This window comes from Cornus florida, unplaced genomic scaffold (assembly GCF_030987335.1).
Source record: "Cornus florida cultivar Cherokee Brave unplaced genomic scaffold, ASM3098733v1 CherokeeBrave_3.0.0_Hap2_Chr02, whole genome shotgun sequence".
Classification (NCBI taxonomy): Eukaryota; Viridiplantae; Streptophyta; class Magnoliopsida; order Cornales; family Cornaceae; genus Cornus; species Cornus florida.
Genome location: NW_026775572.1, coordinates 8,984,055 through 9,006,568, shown reverse-complemented (window position 1 = coordinate 9,006,568; position 22,514 = coordinate 8,984,055). Strand labels below are relative to the sequence as shown.

Here is a 22,514-nt window from a genome sequence, read left to right as displayed (position 1 = left end):
AAATAAATTTAAGTTTTAAATTTCACATTAAATAATAAGGTCAAATTTGTCATTTCACAGTCCGACTAAGTCAAATATGAATACTGAGATAATGTAATTAGTTTTTAAAATGTAAAGAATTTTTTGAAACAAGTTGAAAATTTATGATCAAAATTTAAAAGTACGGGTGTTTTATAAAATTAGCCTATAAATCAATCCAAAGTTGAAAAATAAAAAACAAACACCAGCTAATGTAGCATAGCCGCATGAAAAAATAAAATAAAACTTTACCACTAATATTGATATCACCGCATAGAGGTGTTATGTAAAATAATGGACTAAGGGAAAAGAATACAAGAAAATTAACTTAGAGAGCACTTATTTCACGAAAAATTAAATTTATTGTGTTTTATATAAGAAAATAGATCGATATCACCTTCTTTAAAATAAGTAATAACACAAATCATAAATTATTTTTTTTTGTTATTCATATTTCTATATATTTTTTAGTATTTATAATTTTATGTTTGACCAAGTGAAGTCTTAAAACAACCCGAAAGGAATGACAAGTACTACACTATAAATTAAAAAAAAAAACTACCATTTTTCCCCAATAAAATAAAATAAAAATTACTTTCAAATGGCACAAAATCATCTAACTTATAAAGAGCAAATTGGTAATAACCCAACAGGGCTCATTAGATCCAAATGGAACCCCAACGAGTCTTATTCAATTCAATTTTGTGTTCTAATTAATTTACTTTGAATATTCTTATTACTAGAGAAATATATAATTCTAATTCTAAGTGTTTATAACATCACTTCGAAGCTGTTAGAGCATTTCCAATACAAAATGCTATATTTTTATGCCAAATTTATTTTTTGAGATGAGATACAGTGTCAAAATGTTATATTTTTGCAATTCTGCTCAAATGGTGTATTTCATGTAAAATGCTATTTTTTTGATACAACAACCATTTCATGTTTTGAGAGCCCATTAGAGTGCCTTATTTTCAATTTAGCAATTTTTGATAATCTCAAAATATGAGAGATCTTTCGAGAGAGTATTGAAATGCCTATTTTCATCCACTTGCTGTCTTTTGAGTTTGAAAGGCCATTTGAGAGCTGCTATATGTGATAATACATTTGAGAATCTTAAAATATGAAAAATCTTTTGAGAGACCATTGAAATGCCTTAGTTTTATCCGTCTGCTATATTTTGAGTTTGAGAGGCCAAAGGCGAAACTCTTAAAAAGTATACTGTAGTTGGTTTTTTTTGTTAACACACTTTATTTTCCACATCCTCCTCATGTCATTGGTTGATTACAGCGCACACGGATTGCACAATTATTCATCCACAGCCGTCGATTAGATATCAATCCAACGATCACGAAACATCACTCCCCGTCAAATACCCACACCAAGGTGCCTTCACCAGCGCGTATATAATCGACACCCCATGCTCCTGATCTCTACACTGCTCGGAGAAAAACGTCTTGCTCTTCCCCTAATTTTAGCCGTTTGTTTCTCGAGAATTTCGTTTCTCTTCCTTTTTCCTCTTCTTCTGTGTTTGAGAAATGGAGACCGGTGGAAAGGCCAAGAAGGGTGCCGGAGGGAGGAAAGGAGGCGGCCCCAAGAAGAAGCCTGTGTCACGCTCCGTTAAAGCCGGCCTGCAGTTTCCGGTGGGAAGGATCGGCCGCTACTTGAAGAAGGGCCGATATTCTCAGCGCGTCGGAACCGGCGCTCCGGTATACCTCGCCGCCGTACTTGAATACCTCGCTGCTGAGGTAATATTAGTTTCTCCTCTCTCTCTCTCTCTCTCTCCATATATATATATATATATGTATGCACACACACACACAAGTATGTGTGTTTAGATACTTATGCCTATGTATATGTATTGTCATTTGTTGAGCTGGTTTTGTTGAAACTCTGTTATTCTAGGGTTTTATGTAGCATTTGATGTTGCTTGTATGTATATTTGGACTGAATCTGGCGTTTTGGCGAGACTCATTATTTAGTTTTGATCTTTCTGAGAGTGTGATTTTCAATCCGTTCATTTGTTGGATCTCCTGTTTTCCAATTCGATTCAAACTGTTGAAGCCCTAACGGGCGTACTTACAACAAGGGAAATAAGTGGGTTATATTTATTTATTTTTCCTTGAACATCATGGACTGTGCTAAGCAATGGGAAACATTTATATACTGGATTTGGTTGCTACCTTGGAATTTTTATTTCATTTATTCTTTTTGTCGACCACATTGAGAATGTTGGATTTAGAGATTTACTAAAAGATTGGATTAGATTTAAAAAAATGTCTCAAATCAATAGTTAATAAAGAGAGTTCACAGCTCATGAGAGCCTCATAGAGCTTAATATTAGACTAAAGTTTTTGAATTGTGAGATTTTGTGTTGATTAATTTAGTGGGTTTTGAACTTTGAAATGTGCTTAGGTTCTGGAATTGGCTGGAAATGCTGCAAGAGACAACAAGAAGAATAGGATAATACCAAGGCATTTGCTGTTAGCTGTAAGGAATGATGAAGAGCTGGGAAAGCTTCTTGCTGGAGTGACAATTGCTCATGGAGGTGTCCTTCCAAACATCAACCCAGTTCTTCTTCCAAAGAAGACTGACAAGGCAGGAAAGGAACCCAAGTCTCCCGCCAAGGCCACCAAGTCCCCGAGGAAGGCTGCTTAGTGTTGAAGAAAATTTTAAGAGCTTATTTTAGTTTGATCTGTATGTAATTTCACTCTCTGTTGTTACTATGCAGAATAGTTTGAAGTTTGTAGTTTGTAGGATGAATGACTGTGATTTGTGTATTATGTCTCTCTGTTGGAACAAATCTCTTGTTTCGGCTATTGAATGGCACAAAATGAACTTCGTTAGTTTTACATCTCATTTGTCAATATTTTTTTTTGGATGTGTAGTGTGTGTTTCTTTTTCTTGCTTGATGGATTGTTTGTTTGTTTAAAAGCACAGTACATTAGAGTTCAAATTCAAAAGCATTGGGCTTATTATGGTTGATTGATTTGAAATTCAATTGGATGGCTCTAGTTCCCTCATGAATGGATTGAGCCAAGTAAGATCTAAAATGGGATGTCTTGAGGTTGGCTTATTATGTATGTACTTCTAAGAGATTATTATCACTTAGAATATAAAGTATAAACATGCTTACCTTTGATGCATGTAGGAAAATTGTGGGAAATGATTACTTGAAAAGTATGTCATTAGGATGTGAAAAATTGCTATGTGAAACACCAAAATATTGCTTTATCGTATATTGTTTCAAAATCTTACAATTTTTTGTGCCATTTTTCTCTTTTGGTATTCACTTGCTTCCGGTCCGAAAGGCAAGGCTTAAACATCAATAGCTCGCATGGCTTAAACATCAATAGCTCGCATGTCCTTGCGTTGTCATTCGTGTTCTTTTTTCTTTTTTTTTTTTCAAAAAAAAATTATTTGTAACAGTTCAAATTTCGAGTCTTCCCACTCAAATTCATCGATCATGTAGTTGGATTGATCAAAATTTGAAACTGTCTCCTCCATTGGAGCCAACTTCTTTACTCCTATTTTTGAAGGGAATTCTACTTAATAGGGATTTTAAATTTGCATCAAATTTGTTTGATGCAAAAAATGCTATACAAAAGTAAAAAAAGGTGTTACTTACACGTGTGAGAGTTAGGATTGGTTGATGTGATACACAACATCATCGCAGAGGATTCGGGTCTAATGCTGCAATGAAAAGCCTACCACCGTGAACAAGAACTCTCTCTTATACCAAAATTTAGGACAACTTTCAATAAATATAGGATTTTTAGTTTTAGAAGAAAAGCATTGCAGTGAACCTTGATGAATTGCTTCTCAATGCTGTAAATGATTACTTGTTATAATTAATGTAAATGGGTATAACTTGAAAATAATTTTCTGAAACTTGTCATAACGGCTTCACTTGTTTGGAAATTACACTATTTTTTAAACTTGTCAAGCACATGATGATGCAGTAACTTTAAAAATTTAAATTATACTTCCAACAAACTCCTCTTGCACTCCAATTAATTTTTAGACACATTTTGAGTTCGGCTAGCACAGATATAAGATTTACCCTGTAATCTCGTGTCACGGGTTTAAAAGGACTCTTCTTAAAAAATAATACGCAGGTAAAAATATAAACATATAATTAGATACACAATGTTAGATATATAAACTTAGATTAATTTTACTTCACTCAAAATTGGATGGAGGGGAATGCACAGGGAAGACTTTGCTTGTGAGCGGTTTTTAGTAAAATTATTGATTTTTTAAAATTTTTTAATTAAAGAACGAAATAATATCGAAATTGAGATACTGAAAAAAAAAAAAAAATTAGGGTTAGATATGTGATTATCTTATAAAAGGGGTATTATATGCAACTTAAAAAATACCAAGGCATGAAAGAGGAAGACAGGGCTTTAAACCCTGAATTGGGCTCCTCTACATTACTACGGTGAATTCGCTGATCTCCACCGCTCCATTTAAGCGACGGAGCCACCTCAACAATTGAGTAGAGGAGTTGAAACTTTACCGTTTGACGTTGTGCCCCCTTTCAGTTCAGATCCTTAAACCCATCGCGACGCTGCACATACGTCGTCCAGAGAGGAGAGGAGAGGAGAGGAGAAGAGAAGAGAAGAGAAGAGAAGAGGAAAAGCGTGGCGGTCTAGGTATTTTTCATCTTTTTAGGGTTAGGGTTTTTCTTACTCTGCTTGTTCTTCTCTCTTCCGTACTCTTTATTTTTCCACTTTATTATTTTGATTGTTGGATCAATCTTGGTTGTGGATTTGCATGTTATATATATATATATGAGTTGTATACATATATTACGCCCGCAAACTTAAGTTTTTGTTTTTTCCTTTCTATTGTTTTTGAAATGTTTGTGTGAAAATAATTCAGAGTGTTTGATGTGACAGTGATTTTACATTAAAAAATGTTTCATAATTCTGTTATTTTCCACTTACTATGATAAGGATCACACGGAGAGATTTTTTGCTCTTAATTTTCTTCCACTCTGCAGTCTTTTCATCTCTTTGTAGCTTCTAGTACAATTGTAATTACAGGTATAAACCATAAAAAAAGAAGAAGATATATCTCCAAGTATGATGATAATTATCAACAAGATTGTACTCAATAGAGTAGGATTTCTGTATAATTCTCTGTTGTCCTCTGTTTTTCTGTTGTAACAATGCATGGTTGCGAGGATAAAATGGCTTTTCCTCTGAGTAATTTCACTGTTGCCACTAGATCAGACTCTGTAGTTGCCTTTTTCATTGCAGAGAAATTAACAAAAAAATAATACGTTTCTATGTAATAATATAATATATAATGATTTTATTACTGTATCCTTGCCATGTCAGGATCTTTCAATTTTTTTGTTTTAAGATTTGCTGTATGGTACTATCCGTATTGTGACTTACACGTGTCTCTGTATTTAATACTTATCCATTCTTATTTGCTAATGCTCTCTCAATAAATGGATGCTTGACCATTGAGTATTTATGAAGTCATTAAGACACTAGGTAGCTCCGTATATTCAACTTTTAGTTGATTACAAGGCCATGAATTCCAGATGTCCAAACAGCATTATGAAATAATTGAAGTCATTGATGTCAGATAACTGAAGCCATGACCAACAGAAAGCGATTGCAGAAATTGTCATAACTAACTTCAACTTAATAACTGAAACGGCATCAAACCCTTATGGAATAATGAATAGTAGTATACACCTACGCCATCAATTGCAAAGAGAAGATCATAAATTTCTTTCACTGTGATACTTTAGCAAACTTTTACTTCATCTGATCTTAATTTTGACGAATAATAAATTAATTTACTTGAATGCCATCTAAAGCTCAATTCACATTGAAGAAACTTCTTAAGACCAACATGACTATCTAATGGATGTGTACCCCAAACCATGCTTGCTCTAAGTCAGGCATGGCTTGCTGACCTTTTATTCTTTTGGGGAATCAAGGGAGATATAATTCATTGATGCTGTTACAGTACTTTGTGGAATTTTCCCAAAAAATAAAATAAAAATTCACGCATTTGAGAGTGAATATGATTGCTTTCTTCCCCCCACCCTACAAAAAAAGAAAGAGGTTACTTAGTCGGAGATCTCAATACAATGTTGTTCCATCTGTCATCAATATTAGGATGATTTTCTGTCATCGAATAGGTTATAATGGTGGTAATCCTTGAATTGGATTACTTATGATTCTCAAGTATAAAAATATTTTGTTTCATGTGACCGAATAGAACAAGTAGGTGATAATAATGACCATGTTTGAGTTGTGGAAGATACTGCCCATGTGTATATCTTTTATTTTTGTTAAAAAGCTCAGCTGATGGTTCAGGTAGTCTTGTCTAGCTTCACAGGATGTTAGTGCATCACTGTAGTTGTTGTTGTTAGGCAACCCTGGATTGTGGTTTCTTCTTAATATAATTTGTGCCACCATAGATTTTACAGTATACATTCATAGAGAAACAATTCTTCTTTTAGCTTATTATCAATATAAATATTTAAATCATAAGAGTTTCTTATAATTATACAAAAATCTGCCTGTTATTGCAGTTGAGTCAGCCACTTCCAAAGAAGCAGCTTCTTGTATTGGCCGTTGCAGGAGTCAATTAAAAGATCCACAGGTTTGTTGCAAAGCTCAATTGCTTCTTGATGCGGTTCCTGTAACTGATACTTACTAAATATACTTCTACTACAATACTGAATAGACATACTCATATAATACAGTTGGCACAATATCGGAGGCTGCTTGTAGCTATACAAGCTATACCATCACATTCACCTCCAAGATTGTGTAAATTTAAGAAATGCTGTCAAGGAATACAATAAATTATCAATCTGGGAATTGAACAGACTGAACCCTAAGTTTATTTGGGTCAGCTAATTTTGTATATGGATGTGTTTTCTTTCACAAAAGATTTTCTAGCTATAGATTAGGGCTAATTTGAACAAATTGCGAACCAATTATCTAGCACAACCATTTCCACCACCATAGCTCCTACAAACCCACACTCCTGCAATCCATCGTTAATAACTTTAAGTTCGAAATCCTATCTTTGTATTCGTTATGTTTTGTCTTCATTTTAATACTGATACGTATATAATCAATTGCCGTGTATTTACAGTATCACTCAGCAGCAAAAGGCAGCCATGAAGTTGACTGTGGATGTTTTGAGGGACCTCTCCAAAGATGATTTCAGGGTTCTCACTGCTGTTGAAATGGGAATGCGCAATGTCTGTAACTCTCTCTCTCTCTCTCTCTCTCTCTCTATATATATATATATATATATATATATATATATCTATATCGTAGTTAGTTGTTTTTGACTTCAATCTATATAATTCTCATGCATATTTTATTCCTTAAATTTCTGAATGTTCTCTCTTTTCTATCCCTCTCTTATATACTAATTCAAAATGACTTGTGACAAATGACCATGATGATGATGAAGATTGGCTAATTCTCCTCCATTGTTTTTTCAGCATGAAATTGTGCCTTCGGCACTCATCGACCGCATTGCTGCCCTCAAGTATGGGGATCATACCTTTTTATTATGTTTGATTTACTTCTCATTAAATGTTTCCTAGATAATAAAAGTTTATTTCTTCATATGAACATCTCTGTGTATTGTACAGGCATGGAGGCACTTACAAGGTGTTGAAGAATTTGCTCAAACACAAACTGTTGCACCATGATTCTTCAAAATGTGAGTGACAGTTATTGGACAGCTAATAATGATGGAGCTTCCATACCCACCTGATTCTGTTTTACCCTTTATTATCTAGATGACGGTTTTCGGCTCACCTACCTTGGTTATGATTTTCTTGCAATTAAAACGTTGGTTAACCGTGGAGTTTTTACGTCCGTTGGTCGTCAAATTGGTGTTGGAAAAGAGTCTGGTAACATAAAAGTTCCCTTTTGTTTTTTTACTTTTTTGGTTTGTTCTACAATTTGTAGTTTCTAGGTTTTTATATGTTATTGATATTGCTTAGGAATTGTAATATTTTTTTTGTTCAAGATATCTTTGAAGTTGGCACGGAGGATGGTACAATTCTTGCTATGAAGCTGCACAGGTTGGGTAGGACTTCTTTCAGGGCTGTCAAATCAAAGCGTGATTACTTGAAGCATCGCAGTAGTTTTAATTGGCTCTACTTGTCACGGCTTGCTGCTCTCAAAGAATTTGCATTTATGAAGGTTAACTACTATCTTTTGCATTTTTGGGTTGCTTTGTATTTAGTTATTATTTTCTTAGTCAGTTTTGGCTTGACATGTGTGCTCTACACGAGCAGGCGTTAGGTGAGCATGGTTTCCCTGTTCCAAATGCCGTGGACTGCAATCGACATTGTGTGATTATGTCCCTTGTCCAAGGTTATTCACTGTAAGAGTTCAGTCACAATTGCTTTTGCAGCATGTACATCTGTGTTGGATTTAAAATTCATCTCATCCGTCATGCTTCTCTAAAGTTTTGTATATAGTAGTCAAAATTTACGTCAGATCACATATTCCCATATGTGGGGGTTTGATGCAAATACACTTCCTTAATACTGTATGTTTGTGGTTATGCTATTTTTAGAACATGAAAAAAACTGCAAAATTATTGGATCAACTATTGGTTATTGTTGAAAATTGGGAGGGAGCCATTAAAATTCTTATCCTTGTTCCTTGGATAATAGTCAAGTATACTCTATCTATGGTTACTCTTTCGATATCTTAATAGGGTGCTTTCACAAGGCTTATATTTCAGCAGCCACCTTTGAATCTGAGAGTTACTAATTAATGCAGTGTTTGAGATTTACACACACTAGCGATTCGAGGTTTTTTATTCTTATTTAGGATAAACTGAGTTTCTTGCCCTTAGTTTTAGCAGGATCATTTGAAAATTTGGAAATGCCTTTGCATATTATCAATCCTCTTAAAAAAAATGAATGTTTTTAGAGCAGTGATTCATGTCATGAAAAAATTTGTGATATGTATCACAAAATCAGCAAACGTTGCCGTTTTTAACGACTCTTCTAATACCCCATTTCAACTTGCTCCATCTGCTACTCTTCTAATATCCCAATTTGTTTGTTCCTTGCTTCATCTCCCACCTTCTTCCGGCAGTCTCTTTGCCCTCCACATCTCATGCTCTATTTACCAACAAGCATAGTTGTTAAAGGCGCCGGAGGCGCGCACCTGAGGCGCAAGGCGCCTCCAGGCGCCACCATGTCGCCTCCAATGGCTTAAGGCGCTGGGGTTGAATAGGGCGGCCGCCTTTGTATAACAGGCGCAAGGCCACAGGCGCACAGAAGGCGCGCCTCTTGAAAAAGGGAACTTTTTTATAGTTGTTTTGTTATTTTTTCAGTTTTGTATTCTTTATTATTTGTTTATTAATTGTTTATTATAACTTTTTATTTGTTTATTACACAACTTACGAGTTACAAAACGAAAAAATAAAAAGAAAACCAAAAGCAAAAGTGGAAAGAGACAGATCTGCCGGCAGTGAAGGCGATATCTGCGAAGCTCTCGGATCTGCCGGCTCTCTCAGTCTCGGCCCTCTCGGATCTGCCGGTCAGTTCTCCTTCTCTCTCTCCTTCTTTCCTCCTCTCCTCCTTCTCTCTCTTCTTCTTCTCTGTTCTCACCGAATCTCTGTCAGATTTTTTTTTTTTTTCTCTCTTCTTTTCTTCTTCTTCTTCTTTTCTTCTTCTCTCTTCTTCTCCTCCTTCTCTCTCTTCTTCTTCTCTCTTCTCTTCTGTCGTCAGAATGTAAGATTTTTTTTTTTACTCTCTTAGTCTTTTCTTCTTCTTCTTCTTCTTCTTCTCCTTCTTCTCTTCTTCTCCTCCTTCTCTCTCTTCTTCTTCTCTCTTCTCTTCTCTCGTCAGAATGTCAGAATTTTCTTCTTCTTCTTCTTCTTCTTCTTCTTCTTCTTCTTCTTCTTCTTCTTCTTCTCCTCTCGGCTCTCTCTTCTTTCAGTTCTTTGAGTTTCCTTTTGCTTTTGGCAGATTTTATTTATTTATTTTTATGCGTGTCTAGAATCTGGATGATGTTGGTCCTCTGTTTTTTTGAGGGTTTTTGCGTAGTTGTTGTTTCTGTAGATTAGTGCCTTGCTGCCTTGCATGTGTTTGGTGATGCGCCTGATTGATTTTGTTTACTCCTTATTAAAACAGATAATAGAGATATACCTAATCAATCAATCATGGTGCTTATAGAAAATTAGATTGATTTGATTTGAGAATATAGCACATCCTTGATCCTTGTGGTTTTTGCAAGATAAATTCATAATTTCTATTTAATGCATCCAAACATGGTGCTTGCAACTTGCAAAAACGTTTTATTCGTGCTTAATGAAAATTAGATTTGATTTGACTTAAAAGTAGTAATAGCACATCCATGTGATTTTTGCAAGATGAACTCAAATTTTCTAGCATCCAAACATTATTGCAATCTTTATATATACTATTGCATCTTTAATACTTTATTGGGTGGGTTTTGTTTTGTTTTTTTTCAACGTGCGCCTTACTTCAGTCGGGCGCGCGCCTCGCCTTGCGCCTTGCGCCTCAGGCTCCAGGAGGCATTTGCGCTTTTGTGCGCCTTGAGCCAACTATGCCAACAAGCGTTAATAGACTCCACAAAACATTAACATCAAGACTAGTATGAGGTTGAGGATTGCTTGGAATGTTTCTCAACGATTTTTGATTTTACGAGTGACTCCAAACCAAAAATTGGACCCATAAAGATTTAAAAAATTTGTTCTGATCTTTATTTTTTTCCAATTAATAATGTCAGAAACTCATAGATGGTGATTACAATTATTTTGGAGATCAAAATCCATCCATTTAGAGAGTAGCTTTTTATTTATCAGGATTCAGTTGCTTCCAATTGATATGGCTGGTAAAAGCTCTCCGCATAATTCGTTTATTAGTGAACATGGGCATCAGGCTTTACCTAATATGCTCATGCTAGTCCACAAAATCTCTTTTAACATGTTTGTCCCCCTCTAGCATATACAAGTGTGCAGTAGACACTTACAAAAAGATGGAATTTGATCTAAAATAGACCTTTAGTTTATATCTTTTGGGTTACAAGAGGAAAGGTAAAATGTTGATATAAATCTATGAAGGTGGCATTACCTCCTGTCACTAGACCAACCTGCCCTGTGCAATGCGCAGATGTTTTACAAAGCAACAGTTGAAAAATATTCTTGTATAGTTGTGGGGTAATTAGGAACATTAATTTAAAGCTGTAGATTGACGGGTTTTCAATTATAAAAAATCTTCAAACAACCCCCCCCCCCCCCCCCCCCAAACAAAAGCGAGTTATAAAATCCAATGGCATTGTCCCTTAAGTTTATTTTTATATTTATTTAAAAAATTTTGTGGGTGCTATTTCTTTCTCCCCTTTTCTTGCTCTCTCCTTTTTTGTGAGAAAGCCCCCTTAAATAGTGATGGTGTTGCTTTGATGAGTAACAGACTGAATATTATTTATCAAATTATTTCCAATGTAGTGTGCAGGTGAAGGAATTGCAAAATCCGGACGTAGTTTATGAAACGATTATGGGTCTTGTTGTTCGTCTGGCAGAGCATGGGCTTATTCATTGCGACTTCAACGAATTCAACGTTATGGTATGCTATATCATATTTTGCTAATGTAAGGCCTTGGTTTCATTATCTTATATAACAAATGTTTGGATTGACAAGCGTGACTCATGGTTTAAATCTTTTGGTGGCCGCTTAGAATTTTCTGTGCACATTCATATGGTGGATGAGACTGTCTCGCAACATATATTACTTAATTGAACTTCTAAATTATATTTGCATTTTCTTTGCAATGTAGATCGACGATGATGAGAAAGTCACCATGATAGATTTCCCACAAATGGTATCAGTATCTCATCGAAATGCACAAATGTATGAAGCACTTCTTGCACTTCCCATCTGATGTTCTTTCAAATTTCCATCTTATGCATCAATTTTCTGATCATTGATTTTTATCTTGATGTAATCTGCTATTATTAACCTATTTTTCTTCTTTGTTTCAGATATTATCTTAAAAAATTAGTTCTTATTAAGTTCCATTTTTCAGGTACTTTGATCGTGATGTCGAATGCATCTTCAAGTTTTTCAGCAGGAGGTCAGTGTTTTATTATTTAAGGGCCCTGAAGGATTGATGCCTTTCAATGTCTTCAAAAATTGATTCACGATTCAGCCAAGATTGAGCTTATGGCCTTCTGGGTGGTGATAATGATATCTGAAACAATGCAACTATTAACAGCATGCTCATTATAGCTGCTCCTTTTATTGTTATTTTAAAATAACCTTTGCGAATTAACTATGGTGCTCCTGTCATTGTATATCATAAATAGACCTTTGAAGAAGTCCAATCGGTAATTACAAAGTTCAAGTCTCACAACACAGTTACTTAATTCCTCGTAAGTTAATTTGTAATTGTTGGGTCTAGATTGATGTTGCCTTGGATTTTTCATTTATCCAGCACAAAATTACAACTTAAATGACATATAGATTTGGAAGAATATTGTAAAATCTTATCACCGGTAATTTTGTTGAGTCCTGATATTAGTAAAAAATGATTCAAGTGTCTTTTGCAATATCTACTTAGACAAGTATTGCAATAATGTCAGCTGCTGTTAATTTTTTTTGTTTTTTTGATAAGTAAAATTTATTGAAAACGCTCAAAAAAAGGGGAGCGGAACCCATGATAACAAAAAGGCCACAAAGCGCCTTAAATCTTCAACGAGGCCAAAAATACAATAATTTCCTCAATGGATTTATAATCTCTCCCTGACACCCAACAAAAAAGAGTGGAAATAATAGAGAACTTAAGCGTAGAAATAGATTTCTTCTTTCCATCAAAATATCTCCTATTTCGCTCGAGCCAAATGCACCACCAAATACAAAGAGGCGTAGCCCTCCAAGCCTCCTGAATACTTATTACTTCTTGCCTTCTTTAATTTATTGGTTAGATAAAGTGTCGAGGGAGAAATCCCTTGGTGCCTGTCTCTTGTTCGTCTTAAATGCTCTTAGTTGGGTGATAGAGAGCCAAAAATGGTGTTGCAGTTGAAGAGTATTTAGTGCAATAATGGTCTGCAAGAAAGTCTTGACGAAGCAAGTATTTTTCTGGTCACATTCAATCATTGCTATTAGATAGGACTGTAAATGAGTCAAACTGTTCACGAACAGTTTGGGCTCGACTCGATAAGAGCTCGGCTCGTGATCGTTTACTAAGTAAACTGACCGAGCTGAGACAGTTTTTTCAAGCTTGTTTTATAACTGAACCAATCTCAAAACAATTGTGACATCACCTCATTTGTAGGACTCGATTATATATATATATATATATCATATGTATAATGTAGGGTAAAGTGCAAAAAAATACCGTACAGAATGTGCAAAAAACATGTTCACATAAATCCTTAGCATTTGAAAATATGTGCAAATTGCCCCTTGACCGTCAATTTTGACCAATTTTTTATTAAAAACCCAAAATACCCTTAATAATCTGTGTTTTATGAAATCAATGTTTTTATTTTTATTTTGTCTTAACGGCATTTTAGGTATTTCAGTTTTCCAAATTGAGCACATTCTGTATATAGCAGATTATTTTTTTTTTAGCACTTCACCCTATGATATATAATGTATATTATATACTAGTAGAAAGAGTTAAAGATTCAAAATATCCAAGCAATTATTAAAATTATTTGGTGGTGGCTTCCCATTTATGCGTCACGCACCTCCAGACTAGCCTTCAACATCTGAGGTCTAGAGTCTTCTCATTGTACTATTCTATGTTGCCCTCTTAAACACTCCTCTCAACTCACGCTTGTTATCTCTAAAATTCAAATGATGCAAACGACGCCAACCACTGTAGAATCTACAGGTGAGTTTCTCCCTCCTTTTTCTCTCAAAATCTCTCACTCTCTCAAAGTTTTCTCTTCTATTCTAGGGTTTTAATTTCCTCCTACAAGTTTTACTCAAATAACTGAATGGTGTTCTGTTTTGAACTTCACGAGTTCCAAGTTTCAAATCAGTACCATTCTGGCCCTGATTCTCTGGTGACCCTCACCGACAACCAGTTGTAGTCTATCTTTCTAATTTTCTAACTTCTCCTCTCTCTCTCTCTCTCTCTCAATTGTCTGTAAATCATGGTTTTTTACTCACTAATTTATCTAATTCATTTCTCTGTGTTGAATGGTTGGTTGTGTTGGATGATCGATGGGTAATGTTGCAACAGATTTTTTTTTTTTTGGTTGCATTCATAAGTCAAGCTTGATAATCAGCTTGAGCTCCGCTTGTTAAATTAAACGAGCTAAGCGAGCCGAGCTCTAGTTTGCATAGTTATATCTACACCGAGCTCGAACAGCCTACTACTTGGCTCGGCTCGGCTCATTTACAGCCCTACTATTAGGACTAACAGTGTTAGCATTTATTCCACGAACAAAACCTCCAAACTATATATATATATATATATTCTATATATAATGTAATGTTTAATCTATATATAATATTGTTTTAAGTGTTTACATTTGTTTTGGTAGTTCTAAATCGAATTGGATTAGGAAAACTCATAAATCTTCAATTTCCAGGCAAGTGGGATTAAACCTGACACGTCTGGATTAATCTCTCTGCACTGTTTTCTAGGAATCAATCCCTTAAGCCACAGGGATTGATCCTGACATGCTCCAGTCGGGCATTTTAAACGTTTTAACACATTTTAAGCTCCAAAATATATAACTTGTTATTTTAAGTCCAATTCACCACCAAATATAACCTAGGTTCTGGTAGTCCAACTATCTAAATGATTTAACCAACCTAGACCCTGAGTAAGGTTTTTTACCTTTTCAGGACATGCGATTGAAATCTGAGGAAACAAGCAGGTTCATAAAAAAACCAAACCCTTCTGTCTTCCAATCTTCTCTTGTTCGTTGTGTCTACTTGATGAGCAAACTCTCTCAAGACTCACCATGCCATTTGTTCAATACTGGAGCCTATTCTGTTATGGAATTTGCAACATATTGACACAAATCCTAACACAACATTTTTATTTGACCTCTTCCTCTGCATTTTTGTAACATTTCTTAGGGGTCAAATATACAAAATTACAAAATTTATGACTATATTAATATATGCAGAACATCTATAGAGTTTAGGCGTGATCAGATGAACTTACTGGTGTGTGGCTCTGCTGCTACTATAATTGGAGTAGACCAGCTGGTTTGTTTCATGTGTTGGACTGGATAAGACTTGGCTAATATGCAGTCACCTTTGAAAACAATACAAAAATGCGAGAAAAGAGTTCAAGCTATGGATGTCAATTTGGCAACCTAAATTAAAACTTATGGTACTTAAATCTCTTCAATACAGCTAAATCCTCGCCATCACATGATATTTTTATGCTTGCAGTTGAGCAAACAATATTAAAAGGATATAATAAATTTGTATGGAAAATGTTTATGCAGATGCATGAACCATACTGTCTTGGTTTTTTTTTTATTCAGATTTCTTTTAGTATTGTTAATGCACATATATCTTCAACACATTCTTCCATGGTTTGTATCTATTGTTTCCTCGTGGCTGTGCCTTCTATCATTACCAGTGAATAAATCTTTTCTATATATGTTCCTTCTTTCAATTTTTTTTTATGTTTATTTATTTTTCATTTATTCTGTTTCCTTCAGGTTTGGCCTATCTTTTGAAGAAGACGATTCAGAGGTGGATTCAGATGAAAATAGCAGGCCTCAGTTTTCTTCAATAACAAAAGTTGATGGTGTCCTAGACAAGGAACTTGCTGCCAGTGGGTTTACTAGAAAGGATCAGGTTGACATTGAAAAGGTATGAAATTATGGTTCTTATTCTATGTGGCAGTGGGAAATGTCTGACGTGTTAAATGAATAATGCATGGTTAGCCTTGGAATGGTCTTATATTTCCCTATGATTCCCAGGGCATGGTTAATAACATGGTAATTGCCCCTGCGGCTCAGGACATGAAAACTTGTGTTGATTGTTAAGAAGGATTTTTATGAGGTGGATGCCGAATCGTTGGTAGTCTTATTCTCTGGACGATGCCTAGTCGTGTGAGCTGTGTCATCTTCAGCATCCCATTTCAAATGATTTAAGCAAGATAATGAAAAGAAGTCAAACGTGTGTCCACTTGTCCATATATATTCTTGTTTTTGCCAGTAGTTCTATAATTTTTTTCCCTTCTTCTGAGTCCTGCTTATTTTCAAACCTCCTTAACTTCAGAGCATGCCTTTGTAGTTTTAGGTCAGCTTGTATTGGTAGTCGGGTATCAGCGGATGTCATGTTTGTAAATGAACAATTGAACATTATGCACCATTTGCCTCTCCTATAATGATATTTCGCACCATTTGCCTCTGGTATAATAATATTTCGTTCTTGACCTGCTTTCAAAGAAAGGGGCATTCCAGTTCCTCCTTGTTACCGCTGTACTGTCACTTTCAAAATGTCTATTGGTATCTGGAATTTTCTCTCTTAATTTTGAGGGTACAGTTGATTTGCATGTCGTGGGTATATCCACACTTTTGCTTTGCTGCAGTTCAGACTCCTATTGGTAGACTAGCTATCATTCCCAAGAATTATATTCTGTTTGAATCAATTATTGCTCAATTGTCTTTTTCTTTGTAAATATAATTGTGACATAAGGTCTCTCATTATCTTTTCAGTATTAAATATCTATTGTTTTTTTCCTTGCGCAGTTCACTGAAGGAGATCTTGAGAAGGATCCAGGTTCTGATGATGAACAAACTACAGACGAAGGACACACCTCGGACACAATAAATCAAGCAAACATCGAGGACATTGGTTCATTGTGCCTACTGGAGCAGGTAGGTCCTTGAAAAGTTTTTGCCAACATGATTCTAGTGCAATTTCATGATTTTTTTTTTTTTTTTTTTTTGTAAATAACTTAGAGTACAATTAAGATCTGGTGCATGATTCCAGTCCTTTTTGGACTGAATTAAGCACAATGATCTCTGGAATTAAGCACAATGATCTCTGGAATTGGGCAGCAGAAATTTGTATTTTAGACTCTCACAATTATTCAAGCTTAACGAGATATTGAGATACATTACCAGTCTCTCTCTCTCGAATTGACACCGACCAAGGAATGAACTTTGGTAGGTCCAGACTAAAACGTCAGTTATTGTAAACTCAATCCCGAGTCAGCGAGTCATGCCATTTGTTTGGACGGGTGCTGAATTGGTGTTCAGATTGTGAATGTGTGAGCTGAGTGGATTTGCCACCGATCCTCCCATTGCATTATTTAGATTCATCCATTTTTTTTTTGGGAAAATCTCTACTTAGTCCTACTTTCTAGCTCTAAAGACAAATAAGTCCTATGAAATCTTCACAAAGACAAAGACGTCCTACTTTTGAAAAGCATTTCCAAGTAAGTTCAGATTCTGTGAAAAATGAACATTTTTCCAGTATTGCCCTTTATGCTAAGTTACCATTACTGTTTTTTTTAGGAAAAATTTAAAATACGACAACTTAACTTGGATACGTTACAAATACGACCAAGTCCAAAAAGAATGGATGAAAAGTAACATTTTTAGAAAAAGTATTACAAATATGACAACTTTAGGATAGTAATTTCGTATTTTACAAGTATGAATACAATTGGGTCCAAATTACCCCTCATCAATATTTTTAATTCCCTCTATATCACAACCATCTTCGTCTCTATATCACCACCATCTGAACAAAATCCAACCATCATCAACCTCGCGTCATTCCCCACTTTCCGTATCTATTCATCTTCTCTCTCTCTCTATATCACCACCACCCACCACCATCACCATCACTGCCACCAATACACACGGGAACACCACCAAACTTTGAAAGTTGAAAGTCTTTGCTGATGAGTCTAATCTGAGTATGAACTAAGAAATCTAATGTACTGAGATGAAAATTAGACCAAAGGCTTTCAATTTTAGAATCTCATCAATTGAGACAAAATCTAAAATTGAAAGCCTTTGGACTAAATTAAAGCCTGTGTTTGAATATCATCTTCATTTCCTGTCTAGACAAAATGAAAATTAGTCTGAAGGGAAAATTCAAACTGCTGTGAAAAGCTATGATTGTGATTTATATTGTATTATGTGATGCCAATCCCGAATTGAGGGGAAAATGAAGAAAGGTTGATAGCCCCAAATAATTTGGTCATTTCCATGAATTATTTTTGGCTTGGTGGTGGTGAGAGAGGGTCGCAGGAGACGATGGGTTTACTGGGATACAAAGAGAGGCTTGGTGGTGGTGGGTGGTATTGGTGGCAGTGGCAGTGATGGTGATGGTGGTGGGTGTCTTTCTGGCGAACATTCTGCGACCACCGGTGATCCCATCTTCTCCGGCAAAACCATCGTTATCCCTCCAGTACACTTTCTCATAGATCTGCTCAGAATCAAGCCCTGCGCTGGTGTTCTAGACGTCGGCTGCGGTGCCCGCGGCCCTATGCACGCCATCGCCACACACACCGGCAATTGCAGCAGTTGTGATTACTGTAGCTGAGAGTTGTGATTGGTTCGATTGCAGTCAAAAGTAGGGTTTGATCTTGCAATTTTGGATTGGGATTTTGGGTTTGATATTGCAATTTTGGGTTGTGATTTTAGGTTTAATAATGGCCGCCAGAAAGGGATGCTTCAAGAAGCTTAGGAGATTTGTACAGACGGTGTATTTCATGGTGGCGCCGTTTCTGATCCTCTCGGCTTCTGTATTGGTAGAGATAGTTGATATATTGGTGCAGAGAGAAATTGCGTGTGGTCAACGGTGGTGGTGGACGGTGGGGATGGAGGTGAAGTTGGGGTTGGGTGGTTGGTGGTGGTGGCGGTGATGGTGGTAGTGGTGGGTATTGGTGGCGGTGATGGTGGTAGTGGTGGGTATTGGTAATGGTGATGGGGTTGGTGGTGGTGATGGTGGTCGCCTGATAGGTGGTGGTAGAGAGAGAGAGTAGAGAGAGAAAGGAGGTGGATGGAAAATTAAAAAGTGGTGAGGGTAATTTGGACCAAAAGAGTATAATTCCTTGTTTGGTAATTATTTTAGTTTAGTAGTTCTTTCACCCGCATACTATTTGGATACGGTCATATTGGTAAGACTACACAAATAACTTGTCATTTATTAAATTTTCCCCATTTTTTATTTTTATTTTTTTTATATACTAAAATACAAATTCTCCTACTTTCAATATTTTGTAATTAATTACTTCATAAAAAAAAAATTATTTGTTACCAAAATAAACAATCCTAAAAAATTTAATAAAGTATTTCAAATACACTTTTCTTAAATATTCACATGTTAAAATACAATGAAAAACTTTTCATTAAATACATCTCTGAATAACAAATGAATTATTTCCTTTCTTTTTGAATTTTCTATTTCATATTTTAACATGTGAATATTTACAAAAAATGTATTTGAAATACTTTATTATTTTTTTTTTTGATTATTTATTTTGGTAACAAATATTTTATTATAAAAAAAAAAAAAAAAGTAATGGTAACTTAGCAATAAAGGGCAATACTTGAAAAATGTTATTATTCATAGAACCTGAACTCTTTTGGAAATATTTTTCAAAAGTAGGACTCTTTTGTCTTTGTGAAGATTTCATAGGACTTACTTGTTCTTTAGAGCTAAAAAGTAGGACTAATCAGGAATTTTCCTCTTTTTTTTTTCTTTTTTTTTTTTTTCCCTGAAGGAGTCTTGAGGTGGATCTTTGTAAAATGAAAAAAAATACATATATGCTCTTATGCAATTTTGCATGTGTTTGTGTGGCTTGCATATGCATGCCAGTGCCTCCATGCTTTCTTTGGAGATGCTTGTGCTCTGAAGAAATTTTAGAGTGATGTAGCCCTAGTATTTTTGTGCCTACTCCCGCTATCCACTTTGTAACTAGATGAATTGTACTTGTTAGGTTGGGCCATACTTGATACTTATCAAAAAAAAAAAAAAAAGGTTGCCATACTTGACAGTTAACATGACTATTGGCATGATAGTCATTTAGTTCGTTGTCACTTAAGTATATAAGCTTGTGGCTCAAGTTGGATTGTTTTCCGGGTTTGATGTTCCGTACTCCACTAGCATCAGATCTTACCTGAATTGGGTTGCACCCCAAAAATATATGGGTTTTTTTTTAAATTTTTTTTATTTAATTTGAACTTCATTCTTACATAACCTGAATATTTTATTTGCAATAATGTATCTGCTTTACTTTTATTGTACTGAACATGATAACATCTTGTGTTTGTTAATATAAATCAGCATGAGCAAATTGTGAATTGTGGCGAGAAAGGTGAAACTGGGGGGAATCAACAGTTTGCTGAAGCAGGACAGAGCAATGCATCTGAGACTCAGAATGCAAGTGACACGGTATATTTTGAGAATTATTCTTTCCTAGATGTACCGTGATTTCCATGTTGAGATTTAAACCATATGTAATATGCTCTTATCTAGACCTTGCTCTTAGGTGTATTAATATTGAGCTTGTGATTAGGCTTTTAATCAACCATATGTTTTTTTTTTTTTTTGGTCATATAGTTTCTTCTCCAGTTTTAGAGTGGAAGGACTGTCCTGGTAGTCGGATTCTTCCACTTTTATTTGGTTCATGATGGAGAGACATTCCTGTGAGATAATTCTTCGTTCTTTTCTCTTTGATTGGAGCCATAACTTAGAAATTAGTTATCAGAATATTAGCTCCTGATCCTGACTGACCAAAAAAATTAAATAAAAAAAAACGGAAGAAATAGGAGTTTGATGCAGGACTTCAAGAGAAGCCTCAAATGGCTGAAATTTAAAGAATTCACTGAATAAAATTTGAGACAATACAGGCTTAAGGTTGGATGGTGGGAATATAGATTTAAATAAGAGAAAGGATATGAAATAAGAGGAACCTATTGAGTTATCAGAAAATTCTAAAAAAGTTAATTGCTCATTAAATTTCCATTAGCAGTCATGACTCTTAGACGTACAACCATAAGACTCGACTTTTAACAATGACTTGAGTTATAACATAAATAAAAGTACATATAGACTTTAGGTTGATTGCTTTAAATGCCTAAAGAATTCATAAAGGAGGATGCAACTTGACCAAAATGCCAATATGCAAGGCTCTAAGTGAGCCCCTCATCAACCAAGATATGCCAAATAATGGTTTGGGTATTAGATACTTCCTTCCACGCCTTCTATACACCAAAGTTTGCTGCCACTGATCTAACATCAGTTTGTGTGTTGAAAAATAGTGGAATAAAGCGGTAAGCACTGAGTCATGGTAGAAGGACATGAGTCTTAGGCTTTATGGGTAAGGGGAGGGTTCCACTTTTGGTGTGTAGTAGTTTTACTCTCACTTTCTGAATTTTATATCAAGATTTGTATTGGTACTTGTATCTCGCCTTGCAGTTTAGAGGAGTTTAAATATCAAACCTCTTCCTTTGTTATTCCAATGTCGAACAATTAATATGGCTGATTCTTAATTTGTCTGAAGCCCTCAATGTTGAACAATTTATAAAGCTGATTTTTATTTTGTCTTAAGCCCTCATAATCTAATTTGTTTCATCCAGGAGGAAAATGAACAAATAGTTGATGAAGATGACGTTGAACTGCCGAAGCGTTTGAACAAGCAGAGACGGCGGGCCATAGCAGTGGCCCATAGGGGAGGGAAGACTTTTTCCTCTAGAAATTCTTACAAAGACAAGGGTGGCAGGTCCTCTCAAAATTCTAAGATCCAGAAACAATTGGGCAGTTGGTGAAGTTTGTTAAGTATCATGAACAAATTCATATCAAAAGCCGTCAAGTCAAAATATTTATAGGAGAGGTCTATGATATATATATATATAAAAGATAGTTTCTTGTACCATATTTGTAACGAATGTCGGAGGCAAAGCTCCCTCATACCTGAAGGAAACAGGACAAAGTTGGAAAAGGGCAGGTTTTTGTAGTTATTGAATGGATTTCATGTTGTTGAGACATAAAGAAGCTTGGGATTCGGGAGAAATGGATGTTTATTAAATCTACTTCTGTCTTCCGAATTTTGAAACCTATATATTTATGTTAACTATTCTTGGGGATTCAGATTGTATGAATATTTACCTTTTGTTTGTCCCTAACATGTCCCATTGCATTGATTTTTAGTGGCTGTGCTGCATCTAATTTCTTGTTATCATCTGATGGCCCATCCAATATTTACCCTTTTTTTTTTTTGTGCTTCACGTTCTCTCAAAATGCTAACTTAAATTTTTGCAGTTGGGACCCTTTTTCTTGGTTTTTTGTTGATTCTGTGAAATATTTTTTCTATCTTACATGGCACTAGAAGCATATCCACACTCTTCCTTGGTGGTATGCAGAAGCCATTAATGTCAAAATCAGACATCAACGCAACAGCATTTATCAGCTGTATGATCAATCAGTGAGCACTAGCTTCAATTAAGTCATGTTTGGCAGCATGGAATTGGATGAATATTATTTAACTTCTTTTTGTTCAATT

The 22,514-nt window shown here is 35.3% G+C and overlaps 2 protein-coding genes across 2 annotated transcripts; both read left to right on the top strand.

Annotated features, from left to right (window-relative positions):
* Nucleotides 1–1,421: 1,421 nt before the first annotated feature.
* LOC132293503 (histone H2A-like) lies at nucleotides 1,422–2,870 on the top strand. Its single transcript, XM_059791019.1, has 2 exons — nucleotides 1,422–1,766; nucleotides 2,434–2,870. The coding sequence occupies exons 1-2, from the start codon at nucleotides 1,557–1,559 to the stop codon at nucleotides 2,674–2,676; spliced, it is 453 nt and encodes a 150-aa protein (XP_059647002.1). The 5' UTR covers nucleotides 1,422–1,556; the 3' UTR covers nucleotides 2,677–2,870.
* Nucleotides 2,871–4,403: 1,533 nt separating this feature from the next.
* LOC132293500 (serine/threonine-protein kinase rio2) lies at nucleotides 4,404–22,137 on the top strand. Its single transcript, XM_059791016.1, has 15 exons — nucleotides 4,404–4,676; nucleotides 6,584–6,654; nucleotides 7,156–7,264; nucleotides 7,514–7,560; nucleotides 7,667–7,737; nucleotides 7,817–7,930; nucleotides 8,050–8,225; nucleotides 8,321–8,409; nucleotides 11,515–11,632; nucleotides 11,844–11,917; nucleotides 12,093–12,140; nucleotides 15,703–15,856; nucleotides 16,741–16,869; nucleotides 20,297–20,404; nucleotides 21,592–22,137. The coding sequence occupies exons 3-15, from the start codon at nucleotides 7,181–7,183 to the stop codon at nucleotides 21,778–21,780; spliced, it is 1,401 nt and encodes a 466-aa protein (XP_059646999.1). The 5' UTR covers nucleotides 4,404–4,676; nucleotides 6,584–6,654; nucleotides 7,156–7,180; the 3' UTR covers nucleotides 21,781–22,137.
* Nucleotides 22,138–22,514: the final 377 nt, after the last annotated feature.

What these genes read in the sequence shown, in the direction of transcription:
- LOC132293500 (XM_059791016.1), top strand. Translation starts at nt 7,181, where the DNA reads ATGAAGTTGACTGTGGATGTTTTGAGGGACCTCTCCAAAGATGATTTC. An exon ending in TGGTGTTGGAAAAGAGTCTG is followed by an intron (nt 7,931 to 8,049) that starts GTAACATAAAAG and finishes TTTTTGTTCAAG; the next exon opens with ATATCTTTGAAGTTGGCACG. An exon ending in CTCAGAATGCAAGTGACACG is followed by an intron (nt 20,405 to 21,591) that starts GTATATTTTGAG and finishes TGTTTCATCCAG; the next exon opens with GAGGAAAATGAACAAATAGT.
- LOC132293503 (XM_059791019.1), top strand. Translation starts at nt 1,557, where the DNA reads ATGGAGACCGGTGGAAAGGCCAAGAAGGGTGCCGGAGGGAGGAAAGGA. An exon ending in TTGAATACCTCGCTGCTGAG is followed by an intron (nt 1,767 to 2,433) that starts GTAATATTAGTT and finishes AAATGTGCTTAG; the next exon opens with GTTCTGGAATTGGCTGGAAA.